Source organism: Notolabrus celidotus, chromosome 11 (assembly GCF_009762535.1).
Source record: "Notolabrus celidotus isolate fNotCel1 chromosome 11, fNotCel1.pri, whole genome shotgun sequence".
Taxonomy (NCBI): domain Eukaryota; kingdom Metazoa; phylum Chordata; class Actinopteri; order Labriformes; family Labridae; genus Notolabrus; species Notolabrus celidotus.
Window position 1 is genome coordinate 34,912,810 of NC_048282.1, and position 27,269 is coordinate 34,940,078.

The following is a 27,269-nucleotide window of genomic DNA, read 5'->3' on the forward strand; positions in this document are numbered from 1 at the left end:
TTTACAGAAAGGTGGAGAAATCAGAACAGGGGCAGAATGGATTCTTTTCATTCTCGGGGGGTTTGTAGACAGGGACACATATTTCAGGGAGAGAACCATTAAAAAGTCCATTTTGCATGATATGTCACCTTTAAAATAATCCCGCTGGCAGACTCTGATTTTTTATCTTTTGACACATCTCAGAAACGTTGGAGCAGCACAGACTCGACATACATAAATGATCATAACAAAAACCCTTCAGGGTCACATTACCATGTAGGAGGCGAAGATCAGCACCCGCTTGTGTTTCCCACAGGGCCACTGGGGGTCACTGAGGAGGTTGGGGTCATAGTCTGTCACATCCTCCAGACCTTAAAGAGACAAACACATAAATAAAGACACATGAGGAGGAGGAGAAGAAAAGGCCTTCTTGTTTTGCACTCATTTATGAATCTACTCAAAACGATCATCTAGACACTTTATTTGATTTCCTCATGAGTCCCAAACACAAAAACGGACACCAACTCCAACTGAACTTTTGTTATGAGTTTGGCTTTATAAATATATCCTGACTGATTGATTCAATCTGGATATTCTTTGATGAGCAGCTCGCTCTCACACACGCAGCTGGGAGTGATTCGCCTCCTGACCTGGAGAGGAAGTTCACGACATAGCGCAGTTTCATAACTCAGAACAAAACCAGAGTGATGGGCTGAATATTTATGTGACTGGTTCGCCGACAACATGCGATGTGAGCATACAGCTGCTGTGTGACGACACAGAGGACTAAAAATACAAACCTGCCATGAGTGAGTGCACTAATACACACACTCTGTCACACACACAGCTGTGTTGAGTCAATGAAAGGGTCTGGATTAGAGAGAGAGGTTTAGAAGGTGTGTTAACTCTCTGTCTCTCTTTACCATCTCATCCTTCAGACCTGTGTTTGCTTCTTTGTCCTCTCTCCTTTACATCCATCTTCCTCCTGTCCTTCCTTCTCTGCAGCCTTACCTTCTTCATGTCTAAATGTTTGCCCCACTCATACTAAATCCACAAGTCCTACTGACAGATACACATGCACCCCTGAGTGTGTATTACCGAGGTCGAGTCCCACAGTGCTGTTAAGTCTGCTGGGCGGGCAGCTCCGGCCCGCCATGCTGTGTGTGCTCCTGGATTGAGGAATCTGCAGCGTCAGGTCGCTGGCCGACGCCGGCTTCTGCCTCACCAGGGCGTTAGTGGGGTACAGGAACTGGGCGTACGACACCGACTGGAACACAAAGAGAGAAACAGTCAGATGCTTCATATGATGGAAACACATGCAGTTAAGAGTTGTGTATCCGTGTCTGACTGTGTTTTTGTACCCTGCCGTACGTGTCCAGGTGAAAGCCCTCAAGCCCCGGCAGCATCTCCAGGGTGGTGGAGATGTTTCCAGACGAGTGCCTCCTCCTGGGATGATTTAATGTGGGGTCACTGGAGAGAGAGTTGAATGGTTAACAGGTTTACAGGCATGAGTTTAAATAACGGACAAACTCCTGATTGAGAGCACAAAGTCGTTAGAAATCCTTTGCTGAGGAAATGAAACGGGTGAGAAGTTTGCTCATTTTCTCAGAGACTGCTATACAATCCAACTTCTTTATGCCATCGCTGAAGTTATCCCCTGCTGGTGATTAGAGGGAATGCAGGTTGGTACCTCTACATGTGCATTGGCTCTAAAACCCAGATGCTACAGCTCTTATTCTAAGCTGTCTGGTCAGGCTTATAATTCAATATGGCAATAAACACAAAAATACATATTTCACTTTAAACTACAAATAAACAAATTTTAACAAATTATAATAATTAAACAGATAAGAATAGAAAACAACAATCATACATGACCCATAAATTACTGTAACTGTTAATGTTTGAATGTCTGTTTACAGTCTGTCTCTTATTGTTTATTTATTTTTTATTTCCTTTATTTGTTATATTCTCACAAATAAAGCCAAAAGGTAGAAGAAAAATAAATACATAAATAAATAAACAAAGAAGAAAAAAGAAGAAAATTAAATATGTTAGATAAAAGGAAAACGAAAATAAATTGATAAATAAATTAAATAGGAGAAGAAAATAATGACACGAAAAAAGGAAGAAAAATAATAAGAAATAAATAAGAAAAAAAGGAGAAGAAAATGAAATGAGTTAGATAAAAGGCGAGCAAAAGTAAATAAATGAATAAATAAAAAGAAGAAAAATTAATAACTCCTTATGGAAAATGAGCAAAAAATAGTAACATGAAAATGATTTGAAAAAATATTAATAAAATAACAACAAAAGGAGAAGAAAAATAAATAAATAAGAAAAAGGAAAGAACAAAAAAAATAAAAAAAAAGAAAAGAAAGAGAAGACAAATAAAAAAAATTGCAAAAAAGAAGAAAAATTAATAAATAAATAAAAGAACAATACAAAAAAAAATAGAGAATAAAAATAAATCAATGGGCAAAAAAGGAGAAGAAAATAAATTAAGAAAAAAAGAAGAAAAAAATATTAATAAATAACAACAAAAGGAGAAGAAAAATAAATAAGAAAAAGGAAAGAACAAAATAACAAAAAATAAATAAAAAAGAAGAAAAGAATGAGAAGATAAATAAAAAAAATAAGCAAAAAAGAAGAAAAAATAATAAATAAATAAAACAATAAAAAAATAAGGAATAAAGGAGAAGAAAAACAAATAAATGAGCAAAAAAAGAAGAAGAAAAATAAATACATCAATAAATAAGAACAAAAAAGCAGTTTTTTTTAAACTAGATACAAAAGCTACACATAAAAATAATTCAACAAATAATAGAAACTGATTGGATAAGAATAAAAAACAACAATGCTGATATTTCTAATATTATCCTAACAAGAACAACTGTTGGAGAGTTAAAAAAACTTAATAGATGAACTTAAAATACGTCTAAAATAACTTAATGCAGACTTTAGTGAGCATTTACATTTTCCAGCTGAATGCAGGACAAAGCTGAATCTAACTGACAGATGCCATGAAACATTTTGGGTCACACTCATGTCCCCCTGAGGATAAACACTTTAGATTGAATTACTCCATGACCTTTCCTCTCTTGCTGACGTCCAGACTAAAATAACTTGTTTCCTGAAAAGCTTAAAAAAACACCTTAATGCTTTCAGTTGTTGATTGTAATGAACCTTGCAGCCTCTAGGGGGTGCTAGAGGAGCTTCAGATTAAAAGTGAATAAATATTGATTCAGTGTGCACCGATATATGTCACAATGTTTCCTGACACACATGTAGACACACACTGCGTTATTGTCCTCCCTTTGTCTCCCTGTCTGCAGCGTTTTTAGACTGACAGGGTGAGACATGTTCAGAGACAGTCCTGTGAGTGAAAGGTCAAAGGTCACTTCCCACCACAGTCACATGTACTGCTGAACAAACTGGACTGTCACACTTTGAGCACACAACATCAGCTGAGAGGTAAAGTGGAAGTGTGATGTGCGCTCACACCCTCCGCAGGAAGACTCGAGTTAGTCACGCTGCTGAGTGTGTGTGTGTGTGTGTCTCCATACTGTACGGTGTCTGTGTGTGTGTGTGTGTGTGTGTGTGTGTGCAGAGAGAGGAGCACAGTGTGTGTATGATACCCTTTGTGTGGATTTATCCATGTGACGATACTTCTAAGAGCGTCCATGTGTGGTGTTTCAGATTACTTCCCTACAGTATATCTGTGCTTAGAGAACGCTACATGTGACGATGTCACCGTGTGTGTTTTTGTATCCGTGTGCGTATCAACGTCCAGAGCTCTAAGGTCAAGTCCAGCGGCTCTAAGGCTCATGGGAAAATCCGCCTGAACCTCTCCTCCTTTTTGTTTGTGGTTTTTGAGGAGGAGCTTTCTTCTCGACTTCTTTCCCTTCATCTCACACCGAGGAGACCACATCCTCTTCTCTTACTCTTTATCCTTCCCTGACGCAAGAAGTGTTGGTGGTTGTGACTGAGCTAATGTGTGTGTGTGTGTGTGTGTGTGTGTGAGGTACCTGAGGTAGAAGCTTTCTCCATAGGGAAGGACAGAGAAGGCAGCACACAGAGATCTCTTCGCGCAGATCAACACAATCCTGAAACACAAACAAACACATGTAGTGGTTAATGAAGTCATCACATCCATCCTGTTGACTGTTCATAGATGAAAAAAAAATAGTCCAAAAGTTACCCTGATTCACTTTTTCATATTAGCTTCTAAAAGCTCCTTGAATGCAACAAACAACATGGAGTGTGTGTGAATGAGGAAGAGCCGGGAGTGGAACCAGTAACCACTGCGATGTGGACTGTAGCCTCTGTATATGGGACACGCTTAGACCACTAGGCCAATAAAGCATGTAGATAGAGCTGGATAAGGCTTGGACCAGCTCTTAGTTATGCTGCTATAGGCTTAGACTGACACACTGGGATCCTATCTCTCTCCTCTCTCTGCCTGTCTCTTCCTTTAACTCTTCCTGTCCCATTAAAGTTACTAACCATAGACCTTCCTGGAGTCCCTGATCTCCCTTGTCTCGTAGGTTCCTCTGGATCTCTGCTGCTGTAGATGTTCCAGACTCCAGCTGCTACAACTACTACTATCCATCTGTCTCCCCACTATCATCTCTCTCTCTCTTCATCTCCCTCTATCCCTCTCTCCAACACGGTCTCAGGAGATGTGTGTCTAGAGCTCATAGTGCCCTATTACCCCTCTAGAACACTACGCTCCCAACATGCAGCCCTGCTGGTCGTACCTAAAGTCTCTAAAAGTAGTATGGGAGGTAGAGCCTTCAGTTATCAGGCCCCTCTCCTGTGGAATCATCTACCAGTCAGGGTCCAGGAGGCAGACACCCTCTCTACTTTTAAGAGTAGGCTTCAAACTTTCCTTTTTGATAAAGCTTATAGTTAGAGCTGGATCAGGCTTGGACCAGTTCTTAGTTATGCTGCTATAAGCTTAGACTCCAGGGGAACTGACACACTGGGATCCCCCCTCTCTGCCTGTTTCTTACTTTAACTCTCCATCTGTCCCATTAAAGTTTCTAACCATAGACCTTTCTGGAGTCCCTGAGCTCCCTTGTCTCGTAGGTTCCTCTGGATCTCTGCTGCTGTGGACGTGCCAGACTCCAGCTGCTACAACTACTACTATCCGTCTCTTCATCTCCCTCTATCCCTCTCTCCAACACGGTCTCAGCAGAAGTGTGTCTAACATGAGTCTGGTCCTGCTGGAGGTTTCTGCCTGTTAAAGGAAGTTTGTCCTTGCCACTGTAACTTGCTAAATGCTGCAAAGTGCTCTGCTCATGGTGGATTAAGATGAGATCAGACTGAGTCCTGTCTGTAAGATGGGACTGGATCTGATCCGGTGTTGATGTTGGGTCTTTGTTGATAATAGAACATAGAGTACGGTCTAAACCTGCTCTGTTTGAAAAGAGTCTGAGGTAGCGTTTGTTGTGATTTGGCGCTATATAAATAAAGATTGAGCTCAATGGAGACTTTGTGGCCTGGAAACAGGGGAGGAGGGTTCAAGAGCGCTTTTAAATGCCTTAAAGAGACTTAATTTAGGGTATTTTATGGACCAATCTGAGGCAGATGTGTGTCTAACATGAGTCTGGTCCTGCTGGAGGTTTCTGCCTGTTAAAGGAAGTTTGTCCTTGCCACTGTAACTTGCTAAATGCTGCAAAGTGCTCTGCTCATGGTGGATTAAGATGAGATCAGACTGAGTCCTGTCTGTAAGATGGGACTGGATCTGATCCTGTCTTGATGTTGGGCTTTTGTTGTCTTCAGGTGACATTTGTTGTGATGTGATGCTATATAAATAAAGATTGATTGATTGAGAGGGACAACAACAGACGAGTCAAACGAGTAAATCTAAATATAGAAAGTTTTGTTTTGCAGAATCACGTGTCTCCTCAGCAGGGATTTGAATGTTTTGGAAAAACACACTTGACACTACCCTAATTGACCAGCTGCACCTTCACATGGGACGCTGACAGGGTTAACTGGAATAGAGTGTGTGCATGTCTGTGTGTGTGTGTGTGTGTGTGTTGTTTGTTATGGTGGATCCTCTGGAGAATGAAGCCCTGTGGAGAACAGGCTGCACGTCGCTCGCCTGCTTTGTGTCTGAGGAAAAACAGTTTACAGTCATTACGTTTGGCTCAAGAAGCAAAGAGGCTGCGAGATGATTCACAGCGTGAGAAAACATAAACACAAACATCGGCAAGCTCGTCTTTTTAGCGATGAGTAATCCTCATTTCTTAAAGGTGACATATCATGCAAAATTGACTTTTTAATGGTTCTCTACCTGAAATATGTGTCCCTGTCTACAAACTCCCCCAAGAATGAAAAGAATCTATTCTGCCCCTGTTCTGATTTCTCCACCTTTCTGTAAATGTGTGTGAAACGAGCCGTTTCAGACTTCAGTGTTTTTGTTACGTAACAACAATATCCGGTCTGTAACAGGAAGTCAGAGCTCGGAGCTTGTTCAGCCCATAGACTGTATAAAATACAACTGAACCCCTCCTCCGTTTTTCATTCCCTGCACACATGTGTGCTAACAAGGAGCTTAGGAGGGAGGCATGCTAGTTGTAGGCTGTCTTAATAAACACAAAGGTCGGTTTTACTCCCCACGTCTGCAGATTTGAAGATCTAGTGGATGATTTTTATTTATCATGGATAAGTGCTAGCGCTAGTTAGCATGGCTACATAGCTGCATGTCGTAGCTGTAGCTGTAGCTGTGTACCAAGACACACGTCGACATACTGACAAATGAAACAACAAGAAACACAGAATCTGTGACCAATCCTTCAGAAAGGTCCCGCTGCCTTTCTGGCAGAGGTCGGTTTTACTCCCCACGTCTGCAGATTTGAAGATCTAGTGGATGATTTTTATTTATCATGGATAAGTGCTAGCGCTAGTTAGCATAGCCACATAGCTACATGTTTGTAGCTGTGTACCAAGACACACGTCTACATACTGATAAATAAAACAACAAGAAACAATCTGTGACCAATCCTTCAGAAAGGTCCTGCTGCAGGCGCCTCTCCGTCAGGATCAGATTCTGGATCAGATTCAGAGGGTTGAAGTAACGTGATCTCTGTGCAGCTGTGTATATTCAGCCAACATGTAAACATTAGATCAACGCACATCCACTTCCTGAGGGGGCGTGGTCAGAGAGAAAACAGAGTGTTCTGAGGAGGACTGAAGAAGAGGGTTTTTCAGGCAGACCAAAATCTGATTTCAAAGTGTTTTTTTGAGCATAAACTTTAACGACATGTTTTGGGGACCTCTTAGACCAATATATTTTGATGAAAAGAGCGTGATATGTCACCTTTAAACTCTCTTCATCAGAGACGGAAGCGTTGACCATTTCATGCTCGAGGTCGACACGCAGAGGGAACAGAAACACAAGCTTTAATTCAGATTCAAATCAAACTAAGCTCTGAAGTCATAAGAGCACTTGGAGAGAGAAGAGCAGGAAATCTCCACCAGAAGTTACATAACCTGGATTTAAGAGTAGAATAAAATAAGAGCAAAGCTTGATCTTCTGACCTGAAGCTGCTGAGCGTGTGGGTTCAGGTGAAGAGGAGGGCTCTGCTGAGGGTTTCTCTGTGTCGTGGGCTAAACTCTACAAAACGTCAGTTATTGGTAGTTCTCCCACCTGATGGCACCGCAGACTTCCCAGCACTCCTACACCCACACACACACACACACTTTTGTTTTGATGCTACATTCCTTTTTTTTGTGGAGGGAGACGTTGGTGGACAGAAGATAGAGAAGTTTCTCACATCAGAGGAAAGACGAGTCGTGCTGATGGAGGTGTAAGAATCTGTTTATATGTCACCTCTGTGTGACCGGTGTACAGTGCAATATACAGCATAGTGCAATACAGAGATGACTCTATCACAAAGTCCTGCATGATTAATCTAACTGTGAGGATGTGCAATCACAAAACCGCAGAGAAAGCTGCAAAATAAAAGTGTGTTTGTCTGTAAACGTCACAAATGCTCATCAGCTGCTCTGACTGTGTGTGTGTGTGTGTGTGTATCAAGTGCGCACAGTGACCAACATGGATGCTGACGAGCAGGAGCATGACGAGCAAGCGGACGCTGAACTGGTGGCGAAATAAACCCACAGCAACGTCTGCTGTGTGGGAATAATTTGGATTCAGTTACGTGGCAACATGACCAATCTGTGTCAGCACCTGAGACAGCACAGAGGGAAGTATGATGAAGGCAAGCCAGTGAAGACTCAGGTGAGTGCAGGTCTTCAAAGCGTAATAAAACTCAGCAGAGCACAATGACAGAGGCTGTTTTAGAAACTGCATGCTACAGACTAACCTTCAAATGTAAGTATGCAGTACGTACTGCATACTTACATTTGAACTCCGTCATCAGTGGAGAAGCGTCCTCCTGATGTTTTTGAGCATTCAGGTCCGACTGTTTTCTCTGTGCCGCTTTCAATCAGTAAACGTGACGTGTGGCGTTTGGGTGACACTCACAAAAATCTGCTGCTTCATTGCACAGTCATGAACGAATGTTGGTATGTAACAGTGTAGACTCCGAATATCAGACTAGTCCACTTTTTCACATGCAGCTTAAAGGGAAAACCCCCCAGCTTAAATTATGAGCAATATGTTATTTATATTTGGTATTTTTTCCATTGGACATTTTGGCCGATGATATCTCTAATAGCCAGTAAATACCGGCTAATGTAAACCCTGTATGACTAGTATGACTAGGGTTGCAAAGGGGTCGAAAATTTCCAAATAGTTTCTGGTAAATTTCCTTGGGAAGTTAAGATGGGAAATACTCCAAATTGGAAACTTTCCATGTGAATTATGGGAATTAAGGGTAATTTAATGGAAAGGTATCATATCCAAGCAGGAATATTTGTTTTGTTATAAGCATCCATCCATCCAAAATAATACAATCATGCAGATTTATTTGTAAGTAGAACTTTATCCAGTGTTAAATATTTTATTGAACAATCAATTCTTTCATTGAAGAACAAAAACATGAACGTTGAGTTAAAGGTGACATATCACACTTTTTTCATCAATATATATTGGTCTAAGAGGTCCCCAAAACATGTCTTTAAAGTTTATGCTCAAAAAAACACTTTGAAATCAGATTTTGGTCTGCCTGAAAAACCCTCTTCTTCAGTCCTCCTCAGAACAGTCTGTTTTCTCTCTGACCACGCCCCCTCAGGAAGTGGGTGTGGCCTCGGCTCTCCAGCACGTTGATCTAATGTTTACATGTTGGCTGAATATACACGGCTGCTCAGAGATCGCGTTACTTCAACCCTCTGAATCTGATCCAGAATCTGATCCTGACGGAGAGGCGCCTGCAGCAGGACCTTTCTGAAGGATTGGTCACAGATTTAGTGTTTCTTGTTGTTTTATTTGTCAGTATGTCGACGTGTGTCTTGGTACACAGCTATGAACATGTAGCTATGTGGCTATGCTAACTAGCGCTAGCACTTATCCATGATAAATAAAAATCATCCACTAGATCTTCAAATCTGCAGACGTGGGGAGTAAAACCGACCTTTGTGTTTATTAAGACAGCCTACAACTAGCATGCCTCCCTCCTAAGCTCCTTGTTAGCACACATGTGTGCAGGGAATGAAAAATGGAGGAGGGGTTGAGTTGTATTTTATACAGTCTATGGGCTGAACAAGCTCCGAGCTCTGACTCCGTGACAGACCGGATATTGTTGTTACGTAACAAAAACACTGAAGTCTGAAACGGCTCGTTTCAGCACACATTTACAGAAAGGTGGAGAAATCAGAACAGGGGCAGAATGGATTCTTTTCATTCTCAGGGGGGGTTGTAGACAGGGACACATATTTCAGGTAGAGAACCATTAAAAAGTCCATTTTGCATGATATGTCACCTTTAATATCAGTCTGAAACTGACTGTCCTCCTCTGTCCCCGCTGTTCTCCCTCCTCTCTGCATCCCATGAGATGTGATGAGTTTAGATATAATGCTGTTGTTGGCTGCGTGCACGACTGAGACACACACACACACACACACGCGCACACACAGCTTGTTTTTTCATGATGCATGGGAAAGTGGAGAGCAGGAAGTCAGCGGGGAGTTCAGTGAAAACAGCATCACAACAGGCCCGGCTGCAAACGTGACTCTGCTGAGACCGTCCCCTCTGCACGACCATGTCTAACCTCACCTTAAAGAGAAACCACCAGACTAATCCTCCTGGGAACCGGACCCCTGAGCCCGGTTTGTAATCACCGAGCGACAAAAAGAACCAGCAAAGAAAACAAACCAGGATCTATTTTAAATAAACTCGACGTTATTTAAAACACAAGAGGTCGAGACGGATCGACAACGCCCAGAAGAGTCACCGTGACCGAAGACTTCATGTTATTAACTTCATCTGGAGAGAGTTCACTGTTACACCGGATATGAGCCGGAGCTGCTTTAACCCTCAGGCTGTTTATGTTTCAAACTCTTCATCTGTATGTTGACAGGACGGTCACAGTTTATCAGACGGCCTTCAGACACACACATCATGTGACACTGACTTCTTCTAGGATATTTCTAGCTATAGCTTGCCCTTCTTAAAATAATGTTACGCACTATGTGGATCTTTTCTTCCCGGCATGTTGAGTCAGTTTTTCAACATTGCAAATTTCTGTAAGTGACGTGAAAGAGGAACGTCAGGACTGATTATAACCCAGATCCAGCAGATGAAGGGTTTCAGGACCCGTCAACAAGAACAAAACCAAGAACAAGAAGGGAGAGAGGGAGGAGGACAAGAAGATAATGGAGATGGTTGGGAAATGTAGAAAGAAAAAGAAAGAGAAGAAGAATATGAGGAGGGATAATAGAGAAAGAAGAAAAAGGAAGAAAGAGGGAAAAAAAGAGGAGCAATCAGCAGGTGTAGAGGAGATAGAGGACAAAAGCAAAAAGACGTGAGGAGAAGAGAAGAAAAGGAAAGGTGGGGGAGAACGAGAAGAAGATAAGGACGAAGGATACAAAGGGAGAGGCGGAGAGGTAATAGGGAGAGTTTGGAAAGAAGAAAGTAAAAAGAATAAAGAGATAAGGAATGGAAAGAAAGAGTAGGATAAAGAAGGATTAGAAGAAGTATGGGAAGAAAACAGGAAGAAAAAGGAGGAGGTGGAGGATAAGAATAAGAAGTATGGGGATTAAAAGAAGACAGAAGAGAAAGAGAAGGTGGCAGAGGAAAATTAGAGGAGGAAAAAGAAGATGTGAAAGAGTAAGAAGAAAAGGGAGGAGGAAAGGAGAACAAGAACAAGAACCAAGAACAGAAGTTGAAAAAGAAGAACAAAGGAAAGGAGGAACAGAACATAGGGAGGAGAAGTAGAATAGGAGGATAGAAGAAAAAGGAGAAAGGAGAAAGAGAAGGAGAAAAAGGGGAGGAAGCAGCAGGTTGAGAGGAGACTGAGGACTTAAAAAAGATGTGAGGAGAAGAAAACAAAGGTGGGGGAGAAAGAGAAGAAGATAAGGGAGAGGAGGACAGGGAGGAGGGAAGAAGGACGAGAAGAAGTATGAAAAGGAAAAGAAGAAAATGGGGATAGTTGGGAAAAGAGGACAGAAAAAAGAAGTTGAAAAGGACTTGAAAGAAAAAGAATAGGACAAAAAAAAGAATGGGGAAAAAGAGAAAAAGAAGAATTTGAAGAAAACAGGAAAAAAGAGGAGGTGGAGGATAAGACATAGAAGTATAAGGAGGAAGATAAGTGAAAGAGAGGAATAAAAAATGAACAGAGGAGAAGGAAAGGGGGTGGAGGAAAAAGAAGATGGGAAAGAAAACTGCAGGAAAAGGAGAACACAAGATGTACAATAAAGAAGAAAAAAGGAAAGGAGGAAAAGTAAAGAAAGTTAAAAATACAAGGAGATAGAGAAAAGAAGGAGAAGTAGAACATGAGAAGGGATAATAGAGGAAAAGAAAGGGGAGAAGAGGACAGAAGAAAGGAGAAAAAAGAAGGAGAAAGAGAAGGAGAAAAAGAGGAGGAAGCAGCAGGTTGAGAGGAGACTGAGGACATAAAGATGTGAGGAGAAGAAGATAAGGGAGAGGAGGACAGGGAGGAGGGAAGTAGGAAAAAAAGGGGATGGAGGATAAGAAATAGAAGTATAAGGAGGAAGATAAGTGAAAGAGAGGAATAAAAAATGAACAGAGGAGAAGGAAAGGGGGTGGAGCAAAAAGAAGATGGGAAAGAAAACTGCAGGAAAAGGAGAACACAAGATGTACAATAAAGAAGAAAAAAGGAAAGGAGGAAAAGTAAAGAAAGTTAAAAATACAAGGAGATAGAGAAAAGAAGGAGAAGTAGAACATGAGAAGGGGATAACAGAGGAAGAAAAAGAGGGAGAAGAGGAGAGAAGAAAGGAGAAAAAGAAGAAGGAGAATGTGGACTTAAAAAAGATGTGAGGAGAAGAAAACAAAGGTGGAGGAGAAAGAGAGGAAGATAAGGACGGGAAGAAGAATGAAAAGGAAAAGAAGATAATGGAGATGGTTGGGAAATGTAGAAAGAAAAAGAAGGAGAAGAAAGGGAATGGAAACAAAGATAATATGATAAAGGAGGATGGGGAAAGAAGGAGAAGAAGAAGAAGAATGAGAAGGAAACAGGAAGAAAAAGGAGGGGGAGGATAAATAAGAAGTATGAGGAGGAGGAGGAGAAGGAAAAGCGATAGAAAGAGAAGGGGACAGAGGAAAATAAGGAGGAAAAAGAAAATGTGAAAGAAAACTGCAAGAAGAAGGAGAACACAAAGAAAAACAAGAACAAAGGATGTACAATAAGAAAGAACAAAGGAAAGGAGGAAAAGAAAAGAAAGAGAAAAACACAAGGGGATGGAGAAAAGAAAGAGAAGAAGAATATGAGGAGGGATAATAGAGAAAGAAGAAAAAGGAAGAAACAGGGAAAAAAAGAGGAGGAAGCAGCAGGTGTAGAGGAGATAGAGGACAAAAGCAAAAAGTCGTGAGGAGAAGAGAAGAAAAGGAAAGGTGGGGGAGAAAGAGAAGAAGATAAGGACGAAGGATACAAAGGGAGAGGAGGATAGGTAATAGGGAGAGTAGAGAAAGAAGAAAGTAAAAAGAATAAAGAGAAGAGGAATGGAAAGAAAGAATAGGATAAAGAAGGATTAGAAGAAGTATGGGAAGAAAATAGGAAGAAAAGGAGGAGGTGGAGGATAAGAATAAGAAGTATGAGGATGAAGAGAAGACACAGAAGAGAAAGAGAAGGTGGCAGAGGAAAATTAGAGGAGGAAAAAGAAGATGTGAAAGAGTAAGAAGAAAAGGGAGGAGGAAAGGAGAACGAGAACAAGAACCAAGAACAGAAGCAGAAAAAGAAGAACAAAGGAAAGGAGGAACAGAACATAAGAAGGAGAAGTAGAATATGAGGATAGAAGAAAAAGGAGAAGACAGAGGAAAGGAGAAAAAAGGAGGCAGAGGAAAATTAGGAGGAAAAAGAAGATGTGAAAGAAAACTGCAGGAAGAAGAAAAGGAGGAAAGGAGAACAGGAAGAAAACCAAGAACAGATGAAAAAGAAGAACAGAGGAAAGAAGGGAAAGAACATAGGGAGGGGAAGAAAAAGAAAAAGGAGAAGACAGAGGAAAGGAGAAAAAAGAAGGAGAAAATGAGGAGGAGGCAGCAGGTGTAGAGGAGACGGAGGACTTTGGTAAAAAGATGTGAGGAGAAGAAAAGAAAAGTGGAGGAGAAAGAGAGGAAGCAGACTAAGACAAGAAGACAAAGAAGAAGGGGGGATGAGTAAGAGGAGCAATAAGAGAGAGGAAAATAACTTCATGGTGTCCTTAAGGATTCATCTTCTCCTCTGATTAATGAAAGAAGACTTGATTTCTCTCTCTTCTCATGTTTAATCTTCATCCCTCTCTTCTCTGAGTCTGCAGCTCGTCTTCAGCCAATCAGAAGGCTGCACAGAGACCGGGAGGAGCGCTCTCTTTAAGCATTTTTTATTTACATCCTGATTCATACGTTTTAAAATCTCCCATGAGCCTCAGCAGCGTGAGCACTCAGCAGATTTACTCTCCTCTGTGACACAGCGACTTGGCTGAAACAGAAACGGCAGCTCTGGATCTATTCTAAAACCATCAGCTCGGAGTCTATTATTGTCCGATGAGTAGCTTTGTGTTCCTCTGACCCACAGCTCTGATTTATACACCCTGCACGGAAAGACCAGAATAGAAAACAATAGAGGAAGAGGTGAACAGAATGAGAATGTACAGGCTCTGAAGGAGACACAAAGCAGCCGCTTGGCTCGGCTCCTGCTGTAGAGGAAAGGTTGCACACTCCTGCATGTCAGCTGGGTTTGTGAAGGGTAAGGACACCTGGCTTTAAAGGCCCTGGGAATGCAAGTCAACAAGAACGTTCTACCTATGATATTTCAGACCACATGTAAATACTAAAGTTAAGTGAGTTCTTCTAGTTCCCTAACTGTGGTGGATCTGGGTAACTTTGGGAAGCGGTTGAGTTGAGCCGCGGCTGAGTGGCTAAAGCAGTCCTGCTATGCTCGGCTCATTTCCCCAGGACAGGTTCACTAACTTTCCCCAAGGACGGGTTCACTAACTTTCCCCAGGACAGGTTCACTAACTTTCCCCAGGACCAGTTCACTAACTTTCCCCAGGACTGGTTCACTAACTTTCCCCAAGGACCGGTTCACTAACTTTCCCCAGGACGGGTTCACTAACTTTCCCCAGGACAGGTTCACTAACTTTCCCCAGGACCGGTTCACTAACTTTCCCCAGGACAGGTTCACTAACTTTCCCCAGGACTGGTTCACTAACTTTCCCCAGGACCGGTTCACTAACTTTCCCCAGGACAGATTCACTAACTTTCCCCAGGACCGGTTCACTAACTTTCCCCAGGACCGGTTCACTAACTTTCCCCAGGACTGGTTCACTAACTTTCCACAGGACCGGTTCACTAACTCTTCCCAGGACCGGTTCACTAACTTTCCACAGGACCGGTTCACTAACTTTCCCCAGGACCGGTTCACTAACTTTCCACAGGACTGGTTCACTAACTTTCCCCAGGACTGGTTCACTAACTCTTCCCAGGACCGGTTCACTAACTTTCCCCAGGACCGGTTCACTAACTTTCCACAGGACCGATTCTCTAACTTTCCCCAGGACCGTTTCACTAACTTTCCCCAGGACTGGTTCACTAACTCTTCCCAGGACAGGTTCACTAACTTTCCCCAGGACCGGTTCACTAACTTTCCCCAGGACAGGTTCACTAACTTTCCCCAGGACCGGTTCACTAACTTTCCCCAGGACAGGTTCACTAACTTTCCCCAGGACAGGTTCACTAACTTTCCCCAGGACTGGTTCACTAACTTTCCCCAGGACCGGTTCACTAACTTTCCACAGGACCGATTCTCTAACTTTCCCCAGGACCGTTTCACTAACTTTCCCCAGGACTGGTTCACTAACTCTTCCCAGGACAGGTTCACTAACTTTCCCCAGGACCGGTTCACTAACTTTCCCCAGGACAGGTTCACTAACTTTCCCCAGGACCGGTTCACTAACTTTCCCCAGGACAGGTTCACTAACTTTCCCCAGGACAGGTTCACTAACTTTCCCCAGGACTGGTTCACTAACTTTCCCCAGGACCGGTTCACTAACTTTCCCCAGGACAGATTCACTAACTTTCCCCAGGACCGGTTCACTAACTTTCCCCAGGACCGGTTCACTAACTTTCCCCAGGACTGGTTCACTAACTTTCCACAGGACCGGTTCACTAACTCTTCCCAGGACCGGTTCACTAACTTTCCACAGGACCGGTTCACTAACTTTCCCCAGGACCGGTTCACTAACTTTCCACAGGACTGGTTCACTAACTTTCCCCAGGACTGGTTCACTAACTCTTCCCAGGACCGGTTCACTAACTTTCCCCAGGACCGGTTCACTAACTTTCCACAGGACCGGTTCACTAACTTTCCCCAGGACCGGTTCACTAACTTTCCACAGGACTGGTTCACTAACTTTCCCCAGGACTGGTTCACTAACTCTTCCCAGGACCGGTTCACTAACTTTCCCCAGGACCGGTTCACTAACTTTCCACAGGACCGATTCTCTAACTTTCCCCAGGACCGTTTCACTAACTTTCCCCAGGACTGGTTCACTAACTCTTCCCAGGACAGGTTCACTAACTTTCCCCAGGACCGGTTCACTAACTTTCCCCAGGACCGGTTCTCTAACTTTCCCCAGGACCGGTTCACTAACTTTTCCCAGGACCGGTTCACTAACTTTACCCAGGACCGGTTTACTAACTTTCCCCAGGACCGGTTCACTAACTTTCCACAGGACCGGTTCTCTAACTTTCCCCAGGACCGGTTCACTAACTCTTCCCAGGACAGGTTCACTAACTTTCCCCAGGACCGGTTCACTAACTTTCCACAGGACCGGTTCTCTAACTTTCCCCAGGACAGGTTCACTAACTTTCCCCAGGACCGGTTCACTAACTTTCCCCAGGACCGGTTTACTAACTTTCCCCAGGACAGGTTCACTAACTCTTCCCAGGACCGGTTCACTAACTTTCCCCAGGACCGGTTCACTAACTTTCCCCAGGACAGGTTCACTAACTTTCCCCAGGACCGGTTCACTAACTCTTCCGAGGACAGGTTCACTAACTTTCCACAGGACCGGTTCACTAACTTTCCACAGGACCGATTCTCTAACTTTCCCCAGGACCGTTTCACTAACTTTCCCCAGGACTGGTTCACTAACTCTTCCCAGGACAGGTTCACTAACTTTCCCCAGGACCGGTTCACTAACTTTCCACAGGACCGGTTTACTAACTTTTCCCAGGACCGGTTCACTAACTTTACCCAGGACAGGTTCACTAACTTTCCCCAGGACCGGTTCTCTAACTTTCCCCAGGACCGGTTCACTAACTTTTCCCAGGACCGGTTCACTAACTTTACCCAGGACAGGTTCACTAACTTTCCCCAGGACCGATTCTCTAACTTTCCCCAGGACCGGTTCACTAACTTTTCCCAGGACCGGTTCACTAACTTTACCCAGGACAGGTTCACTAACTTTCCCCAGGACCGGTTCACTAACTTTCCCCAGGACCGGTTTACTAACTTTCCCCAGGACAGGTTCACTAACTCTTCCCAGGACCGGTTCACTAACTTTCCCCAGGACCGGTTCACTAACTTTCCCCAGGACAGGTTCACTAACTTTCCCCAGGACCGGTTCACTAACTCTTCCGAGGACAGGTTCACTAACTTTCCACAGGACCGGTTCTCTAACTTTCCCCAGGACCGGTTCTCTAACTTTCCCCAGTACCAGTTCACTCACTTTCCCCAAGACCGGTCCACTAACTTCCCCAAACAGCTCAGAGTTTAGACAAACAGCTCCTTTCACACCCGGAGCCGAGCTCCTCTGCGTGCACATACTACACTTCAGCCTCCTCTGCTCTGGGCGTCCCATGGTCCTGTTGCCCCGGAGACTACGGAGTGATAAACTAATAAATGATAGAAGTCCTGATTCTGAAGTATTCTGTGACTCAGCACTCAGAGACCATTGTAAATGAATAATTTTCAGAGTCTGGAGTTTTGATGTCTTTAGATTCAGAGTCAGACGGCTCAAACATGCAGGCTGTGAACTCTGTCTTGACCTCACACAGTCATGATAAAATGCTCTGAGCTGTAAAATCAGCTGTTTTTGAACAGAGTTTTTTCAGAGTTAAGGATGTTTATTTTCACTCAGATTATTGTTGAAGCTTGATTACATATTTAATTTTGATATTCTATGTGAATTTTAAATATTCCATTTACGTTTCCAGAGGCTTTAATGGAAAGATCTAAGTTACAACCTTCAAAACATTCAAGGACTATAAATAGAGCACATTATTTATGATGTATTTCTGATAGTCTGGGGTCAGAATTAGCTCAGAATAACTCTACAGGAAGATTTAGCGTCTGTCCTACGTAGTTGGACGTCAGTGGATTGATTTATTGTGGAAAATGTGGTTCATAAAAAACAATCCGAGCATCCTCTGTTCTTCTCTGCACGCTGCTTTTTCTTGGGAGACCCTGGCAGGAGAGAGTTCTCATAACACGGGCCAAAGTAGCTGCAAAACCAGAGTCCTCTGCGCTGACCTCACTGTGCTTAAGTGTTGTTCTGAAACTGAACACGCGGGGAGTAGCAGGGATCAACAAGCTGCTCCACACACTCCACACCTGGACACAGTTTGGCTGGAGGAAAGGACGCATGTGATATGTGCTGCTTTTAACTCCTATTGTTCACTTTTTCCTCGAGGGGAATTCATCCTGAAGTCAAGTGAAACAAAAAAAAAGGACAATGTGTGTGTTTCTCACCTGCTTCCTCTCATGTCGCACTGTTTCATGTTTTTGAAGTTGATTCTCTTGGTGTGTCGAGGTCTGGGAGAGCCGCCGGAGAGGTTGCGAGTCCTGCAGACACACAGACGGACAGACATGGAGGTTATTAAACAGGGGGGACTCTTAATCCAGTAAAATCATGACTAAACGGAGGCAGAGGACACGGTCTTCAAAGCTCAGCCTGAAAGCAAACTTAAGTACCGATTGGGCACGGCAAAATGACAACATAGGATACCGCACTGCACATGCTCAAAGAAACACACACAGCTCTGAGCTCTGATGGAAAATCATGTGTGATATTTAAATATATATGTTGTTTTTTTTAAAACATTGAATCCCATACGCTATAAAAAGAAGCAGAGACCTGCTGATTGGGGACCTCACAGCTGTGTGTGTGTGTGTGTGTGTGTGTGTGTGTGTGTGTGTGTGTGCGAGGTCACGAGCCAGGTTTTTGTGGCTGTGTCGACCTTGTGGGATTAAAACAACAGACCTCGGCTATGAAAGCAGGCCAAGGAGCTCAGCTCTCTGACATCACAGCAGTTACATAACAAAACTGACATCAGCATAAAGTCTCACACACACACACTCACACACACACATGGCACCTGCACAACATAAAGCAGCATGCTACACTCAGCGAGCAGCATACAGTGTAAATCCTCACATCTGTATATAGGGCACATGCATAATCCTGAGCCTCAGAAGAGGGTACAGGCCTCCAGCACATATATGCAGATGTACAGTAACACCACATACAGATGTTTCTCATTCAAACTAATACATTTATCTGAACCACACATGTAGATTTCTGACTCTTTCCAGCCTTTAAATGTCATATTTTGATTTTTTTTTCCTGCACATTTGATGGTGTCAATTTTATAGCACCATCATTTCTGCAGCCGGTCACCTCCTGCAGCAGAGGCATGAGTGCCACCTCCACACATTAGTATCTGCACCATGTTTTACAGGTTTTGCATGATAAAAAAAAAATGCATATATACAGTTTTTCTTTACATGAGCTTACACAAAACAGAAAACTGCAGAGGAAAATTTCTAGACAAGGGATGGGTATTACTTTGGATATTTGAATATTTGTTCACATTGTAAAAATCCAAGAGTTACTTCGAGTATATTCTCATTTTAAAAGTACAATTTTGCAATGTTTGGTGAAACGCTGGTTGTAATACCGTATTCCCGCCAGACGGTGGCTATAGAGCGTCTTGAGGCTGTTTTCTAACCACATTAAATAGCAAAAGAAGAAGAAAACATTAGTGACAGTCGCTGCGATTTTCTCTATTTCTGAATCTCACACTTATTGACTCGCCTACTACTTCCAGCTGCATGCTCCAGAGCTGTCATTGGTTAATCAGCTGTGTCTGTCATCCGATAGCTCAGTGGCACGCCCTTATCGTCAGCCTATCAACTTTCTGTGTCTCTCTCTCCTGCTAGGTCCTTCTTGCATTGATGACCCGCACCCCTCCACCTCCCCGTCTCCACCTGGTCTCTGCAGAGTCTTCAATTCCTGGAATTCATCAACCACCACCACAAGAGTCTGGACTCTAGGGGGGGTTTCTTCTGTTGTCAAATTCACACATCCTACGCTCACAAAATAGAGTCCTTACACCAAAGATTTCTGTCAAGTTTCATTATTCATTAAGTTGTAATAAATAACCTTTTATCTTCAAACTGTGTCTCTCTTGATTGAACTTCACACGTGCTTCCAGAGACTGAGCATGGCTGTAAAATGTAAACCTACACGCCACAGCGAGTCACAGAAACGCCAACGTAAAGATGGAGACAGACGCTGTCAGTGCCCGCTACTAGCAGCACCTCGTCCTGCTGCTGGTTAACTGCCACACAAACAGGCTGTTAATGGGACAGGTCAGTGTGTGTGTTTGTGTGTGTGGAGGGGATTATTTGATTAATCGTCAAATGAAACCAATGATTATCGAATATTATTTTGGCTTGAAATGCCCGTCTCTATCTACTACCAGGATGTAAACTATCACAGGTAGATGTCACCTCGTAGAACGGCGTGGTTTGTCACACCACTAAAAAATTGTCGCCTCTGAACATCCTCACTGTTGGTAGAGTTCCACGCAATGTTACAACTGAGATCAGCTGGTCAGAGTAATGGACAAACACAAACACACACACATGCACACACACACAAACACTGAGCACACACACACACACTGAGCAGACACTCCAGATGGACCCAGAACGCTAAGACCTTCCGCTGAGAAACCAAACCATTACACAACTTTAAACCCACATCACAGACTCTGACAAAGACACACAAGCGAGCGCACACACACGCACGCACGCACACACACACACATGCACACACACACGCACATAGAGCATCTGCCTCTATTTTTTATGGCTGACCTGGTGATTCCACGCCACACATGGAGATTAAATCACTGTTATCACTGCTGTTCACTATCTGACTGAGACACACACACACACACACACACACACACACACACACACACACACACACACACGCACACGCACAAGCTTACTTCCTTACTGTTAGTTCTCAGAACTCTTAACAAGACAGTGCAGCAGATGTTGGAAGGTGCTGCGATACGTGTGTGTATGTGTATGTGTGTGTGTCTGTGTGTGTGTGTGTGGTATGTGTGATGCTGTGGGAACATCTGGGCAGCGACATGCATCTCCTCCTCCTCCTCCTCCTCCTCCTCCTCCTCCCGGTCTGAAGATGTTGTGATCAGCCCGGTCTGGATAAAAATAAAGACTGAGAGTAAGAAACCCCAGACAGAAACACTTCTGCTGTATCATTAAACCAGCGAGTCTGTTTCTACTGATGTTCTTTATCTGGTGTCTACTGTAAGCACGGTCACATGACGGAATCTTCTCAGCGTTCCACTTCCCAGGGAACCGGCATTCCACAGCATTCCGGAATGTCATTGAATGTCACCATAATTGTGTGGGAATGGAAAGAGGGGATTGGCCGACACCCCTGATGGATGAAGATGATGCAGAGGGTTGGTATTCAAGGAAATTACAACCTCTGCTGTGATGAGTGCTTGATGCTGATTGGTTAAATCACTGAATCAATATATTGTGTATGCTTATTTAAGTCTTTAGTGGTATAGCCAGGTGGCAGGATAATGTATAGTGAGTGGGTGGTTATAGTGGATTGAAAACCTAACAAGGTGAGCTTGACTCTTTAGGTGCATTTCGACCAAGAGTTCTGGGGTCTTTCAGCCCCCTGAACTACTTTCCCCTGAACTAAAAGGTTCCTGTTCCCCCATTGCTGTCTGCGTTTCGACCGCGGGCTGAAGTCCCGGGTATTTTGTGCAAATCAGGCCAGTGACGTATGGAAAGAAAAAGAGTAAATGCACTACACCACCAGACCAGTAGAGCGCAGTAAAACAAAGAGGAATGCCATTCATTACAGATGACACCATAGAAGCAGATGGACAGGCAGTTATCATAACAGTTAGCCTGTTAGCATGAAGAGACTAGGTGCTATATTTCATCACAGATGGATTCACTGAATCAACACGTGAGAGGAGATAAGCGCGAGTAGCAAAGACGTTTCAACACGGCTTTAAAATCCTTTTCAACTCAAAAAGCCGTGGCAGAGATCGGCCGGTGTTTTGGTTTAAACAGCGACCCTGTTAACTGGAGACTCAAAAGATTGACAAAAACAATTTTGACAGATAAAATTTTACAAAAAAATTGAAAATAAAATTGACAAAATAGTGACAAAATTGTTTTTACAAAAAAAATGTGACCAAAAAATTGTTTTAAAAAACTTTTGAAAAAATCATTTGAAAAAAAAAACTTTTGAAAAAAAAAACTTTGAAAAAAAAACTTTAAAAAAAAAATTGAAAAAAATTGTTTAGAATAAAATATTTTTTTTTGAAAAATAAAATTTTGAAAAAAAAAATTGAAATTTTTTTTTTTTGCAAAAAAAATGTTGACAAAAAACGTTTGAAAAATTTTTTGACCCCGGAGCCTGTCGAAAATTTTTTTTCTTCAAATATGAAATTGTGCTCCAAAAGCAGAAAAACATGAAAAAAAAGTGAAAATGTTGCACCTGCGGTTAAAAACATGGAAAAAGCAAATGAATGAATCAACACGTGAGAGGAGATAAGCGCGAGTAGCAAAGACGTTTCAACAATAGACTGTAAAAAATATGGACGTAGTATCCGTGACGTCACCCATCTGTTTCTGAAGAGCTGTTTTGAGACCAATCGGCTGCGGCAGCCATATTGCTTCTGTCGAGCCAGTGTGACGTAAAGAGGCGGGCTTTGAGCCTCCTAGCCAACAGCTGCAGTGTTCCTGCAGGCAGCTGTGTCTCTCATTGGAAGACTAGTAATCTCAATATCTTCTATTAGAATTAGAAAAAAATTCACCCCCCTCACAGTGAGAGGACATCGAGAAATTAGCTATTCAGACTACACTCATCTTTTGTACCAGGCTGTAAACATGTTTATTAATGCTGCAAAGATCGTCTTTTCCCCAGATCGGCCGGTGTTTTGGTTTAAACAGCGACCCTGTTAACTGGAGACTCAAAAGATTGACAAAAAAGGATTTTGACAGATAAAATTTGACAAAATTTTTTTAAATAAAATTGACAAAATAGTGACAAAAAAATTTGACAAAAAAAATGTGACCAAAAAATTGTTTTAAAAAAAGTTTTGAAATTTTTTTTTTGAAAAAAACTTTTGAAAAAAAAGTTTGAAAAAAAAACTTTTGAAAAAAAAATTTGAAAAAAAAACTTTTGAAAAAAAAACTTAAAATTGTTCTGAAATTTTTTTTTTTGTGAAAAGTAAAATTTTGAAAAAAAAAATTGAAATTTTTTTTTTTTCAAACGAAAATGTTGACATTTGACAAAACATTTGACAAAAAAAGTTGACCCCGGAGCCTGTCGAAAAAAATAATTTTCCTAAAATATGAAATTGTGCTCCAAAAGCAGAAAAACATGAAAAAAAGTGAAAATGTTGCACCTGCTACTAATAAAGTAATGTTTGTGTAAAACCTGATCCGGGTTCTGGGGTAAAGTTCCTCTGGTCGAAAAAACGCCTTTTGCTAATGCATGGCCGCAATGGCGTAGAATTGTGTATGGACCGTATGGACGTGTCCCTACCAATCTCAAGCGATGGCTGAAGTGTCCCCACCAATATTAAGGTTGAAGCCAAAGCTTGATCCGTAAGGCAACTGGACTAGTAGAAATTGGCTTCTTCAGTTCTGACCAGACTGGGGAAGAGCTAGAAAATATATGCCTCTAACAGCTGTAAGTCACCAGAGGAAAATGGTCCCCCCTCATAGACAACCGCTAATGAATGCAAAACATAATTTCTGTTGCAGCCGGATACACAGGCAGACGCTGGGAGGACGTATTTCTTCTTTCAGAATGTCCCCACCAATTTCAAAATCCAACCTAAGCCCTTGCATGGCTGCATAAGTTGACAGCTTTAGTGCCTTTGAGCCGGACACTGCTGCATCCTACTGGGGTGAAGACTGAACCCAGTGTTACGTTTTCATTAGCTGGAGCTGCAGCCGTCACACAGCCACTATGCTGTCAGCACCAAGACAAGCTACGTCACAGGTACAGGTGATGTTATGTGAAAACAGACCAGTCAAAAAACAACTTATTTCACCTTTAATAAGTCCAGAAATGACAGAAATGACCCCCTAGGCTGAGCAAATTGACGCACTAGCATGTACTTGTTGAGTGCAAAGGCAGAGTTTCTAGAGAAAGATGTTCAAACGTCCCCAGCAGTCATCTCAGGAAAGGTTGTTTCAACCGACAATAATGACATGGCAGCTATGACGTCCATTATTTTAATAGCAGTGTTCCTGACATTGAGCAGGAAAGGTTTGCTAACGGTAAACTGCAGCGCTATCACCATAAACATTTCTGTCGGCTATCTGAGCTCCTCTGTGAGAGAAACTCTGCGGTTCATAAACATCATCAGTATCAGGGTAAAAGTGCGATTAGCTGACGCCAGCGCTCTCCCAGTCAGTCTAAATCTGTCCCAGTATCTGTCCCTGGATCTGCAGACTCATTATCACAACAGTCTGACCAGTGGCCCATTTCCATGAGAACCAGCCTACTACATCAGTCTGGGATGTTGTGGAAAGTTCCCCCACTGTGGGAACGGAAAAAAACCCGGTTTGCCGTCTCGCTCCGTGCTGAGGATGAAGACGACGATGATGATGATGATGAATGGTGTTTAGGAAACAGATGCACACTGGCTGCATGTGCACTTGTGTCCTGAGGGTTTAGGTGAGCTGCATGGACGTCAAAGTCTGTTTGTTATAAGACTCTGAGGAGACTGACCCAGTAAAGTCCATCAGTCCTCTTCTATTTTTAACAATGGTTGTTTTTTGGATGGAACTTGGGCGATAAAACTAAACCAAACATGTGCAGAAACTTTACTTTCAGGCGTGGGATCAAACAGATAAGGATAATGTGAATAAATGAATGAAAACAGCAGAATTTCTTAGTGTTTTGGGGGGAATTAAGGACTATAGCACCTCATAGAAGAGTTTAAATTATCTGATCATGTGAACACTTTGTTACAAGACACTCAGGACCAAAACTGAGCCTTTTACCTCCAATAACCACACAGGAAGCCTCCTTTGTGTGCCAAAATATTGCCATTCTGAAACCAACTCTTACACCCCCAAAACAAATAAAAGCCAGCAGTTTTTAAAATGTTATTTCGCCTACAGCCAAACCACTCAAATGCTAAGACTTCAACAAAATAAGAAGCAGACATTTTTCTTCCTCCAGGCTCACACTTTGTTTCTTTGTGTGTTTGAGAATGGCACTGATGTGAATTTCAAACTGAAATGACCTTAAACACCACAGCTCTGACAAAACAACAACAGAATGTAGACTAAGCAGGTTAGAGAGCTGAGTAGAGCTGCTTGTTCATGGCAAAAAAATCCATATCGCATTTGTGTTGGCCAAAATTTGAGACTCAATTTAGTTCAGGAGGTGGTATAATGTTATTTTCATATTGTATAAACAAAAATATTCAGTTAAAATGTTGGATGTCAATACTAAAGGTAGGAAAAGTTTCAAATTGTGAAGTAATAGTGTGATGAGTGAAAGTTAAAAAGTCATGCAAGAATTGCGCAACAGGGACCCAAACATTTTTGCAACTTGTGACATCACCAATTGGTGGATCCCCTTATAAGGGCATAATAAATGTACCACTTACAGTCTTGGTGGTAGGGGATATTTTGTTCCTTTCCAAACTTTCTGAGTCAAATTTAGGGTCCAAAACATGCAGACATATTTCAGGATTTGTCATTTTAAATAGAGAAAGTTAACTCAAGTTAAAGCAATACGAAGCAGATGTGTGTCTAACATGAGTCTGGTCCTGCTGGAGGTTTCTGCCTGTTAAAGGAAGTTTGTCCTTGCCACTGTAACTTGCTAAATGCTGCTTCCCAAAGTGTGGTCTATGAAAGCATTACAGGTGGGCTGTATTTCCTTTTTGATAAAGCTTATAGTTAGAGCTGGATCAGGCTTTGACCAGCTCTTAGTTAAGCTGCTATAGGCTTAGACTGACACACTGGGATCCTATCTCACCCCTAACTCCCCCATCACTCACTTTAACTCTTCCTGTCCCATTAAAGTCACTAACCATAGACCTCTCTGGAGTCCCTGAGCTCCCTTGTCTCGTAGGTTCCTCTGGATCTCTGCTGCTGTGGACACGCCAGACTGCAGCTGCTACAACTACTATCCATCTCACCACTATCATCTCTCTCTCTCTCTTCATCTCCCTCTATCCCTCCCTCCAACACGGTCTCAGCAGATGTGTGTCTAACATGAGTCTGGTCCTGCTGGAGGTTTCTGCCTGTTAAAGGAAGTTTGTCCTTGCCACTGTAACTTGCTAAATGCTGCTTCCCAAAGTGTGGTCTATGGAAGCATTACAGGTGGGCTGTAAACTTTCCTTTTTGATAAAGCTTATAGTTAGAGCTGGCTCAGGCTTTGACCAGCTCTTAGTTAAGCTGCTATAGGCTTAGACTGACACACTGGGATCCTATCTCACCCCAACTCCCCCATCACTCACTTTAACTCTTCCTGTCCCATTAAAGTTACTAACCATAGACCTTTCTGGAGTCCCTGAGCTCCCTTGTCTCGAAGGTTCCTCTGGATTGCTGCTGTGGACCTCCCAGACTCCAGCTGCTACAACTACTACTATCCGTCTCACCACTATCTCTCTCTCTCTCTTCATCTCCCTCTATCCCTCTCTCCAACACGGTAGGTCTCAGCAGATGTGTGCCTAACATGAGTCTGGTCCTGCTGGAGGTTTCTGCCTGTTAAAGGAAGTTTGTCCTTGCCACTGTAACTTGCTAAATGCTGCAAAGTGCTCTTCTCATGGTGGATTAAGATGAGATCAGACTGAGTCCTGTCTGTAAGATGGGACTGGATCTGACCCTGTCTTGATGTTGGGTCTTTGTTAATAATAGAACATAGAGTACGTTCTAGACCTAGGGTTCAAGAGAATCAGAATCAGAATCAGAATCAGCTTTATTCGCCAAGTATGCTGATTCTGATTCTGATTCTGATTCTGATTCTAATTCTCTTGAACCCTAGGTCTAGACTGTACTCTATGTTCTATCATTAACAAAGACCCAACATCAAGACAGGATCAGATCTAGTCCCATCTTACAGACAGGACTCAGTCTGATCTCATCTCTCAAGAGTGCTTTAAAATGCCTTAAAGAGACAGAAATTAGGGTATTTTATGGACCAATCTGAGATAATTAACGTATTTATTTAGCTGTAAATCATATAAAGCTGTCAGTGGGACAATATGAAGCCTGAAAATTAGCATTATACCGCCTCTTTGAAGGCTTTAAGAGGTCATCCTTTGGACTTAATTTAACATAACAGAGATGCTGCATCCATACAGATTTGGCAGCCAGTGCACAGAAGAGTGAGGTATC

At 42.6% G+C, this 27,269-nt stretch overlaps 1 protein-coding gene across 1 annotated transcript in view; it reads right to left on the reverse strand.

The window, feature by feature from the left end:
- Positions 1 to 27,269, reverse strand: part of cables2b (Cdk5 and Abl enzyme substrate 2b) — a 140,183-nt gene that overhangs the window by 8,112 nt on the left and 104,802 nt on the right. Inside the window, exons 2-6 of the mRNA XM_034694821.1 lie at positions 18,303 to 18,395; positions 4,008 to 4,085; positions 1,341 to 1,449; positions 1,078 to 1,246; positions 253 to 350 (exon numbers count right to left, since the gene is read on the reverse strand). Coding sequence (XP_034550712.1) covers positions 253 to 350; positions 1,078 to 1,246; positions 1,341 to 1,449; positions 4,008 to 4,085; positions 18,303 to 18,395 — 547 coding nt within the window. The remainder of the gene's footprint in view (positions 1 to 252; positions 351 to 1,077; positions 1,247 to 1,340; positions 1,450 to 4,007; positions 4,086 to 18,302; positions 18,396 to 27,269) is intronic.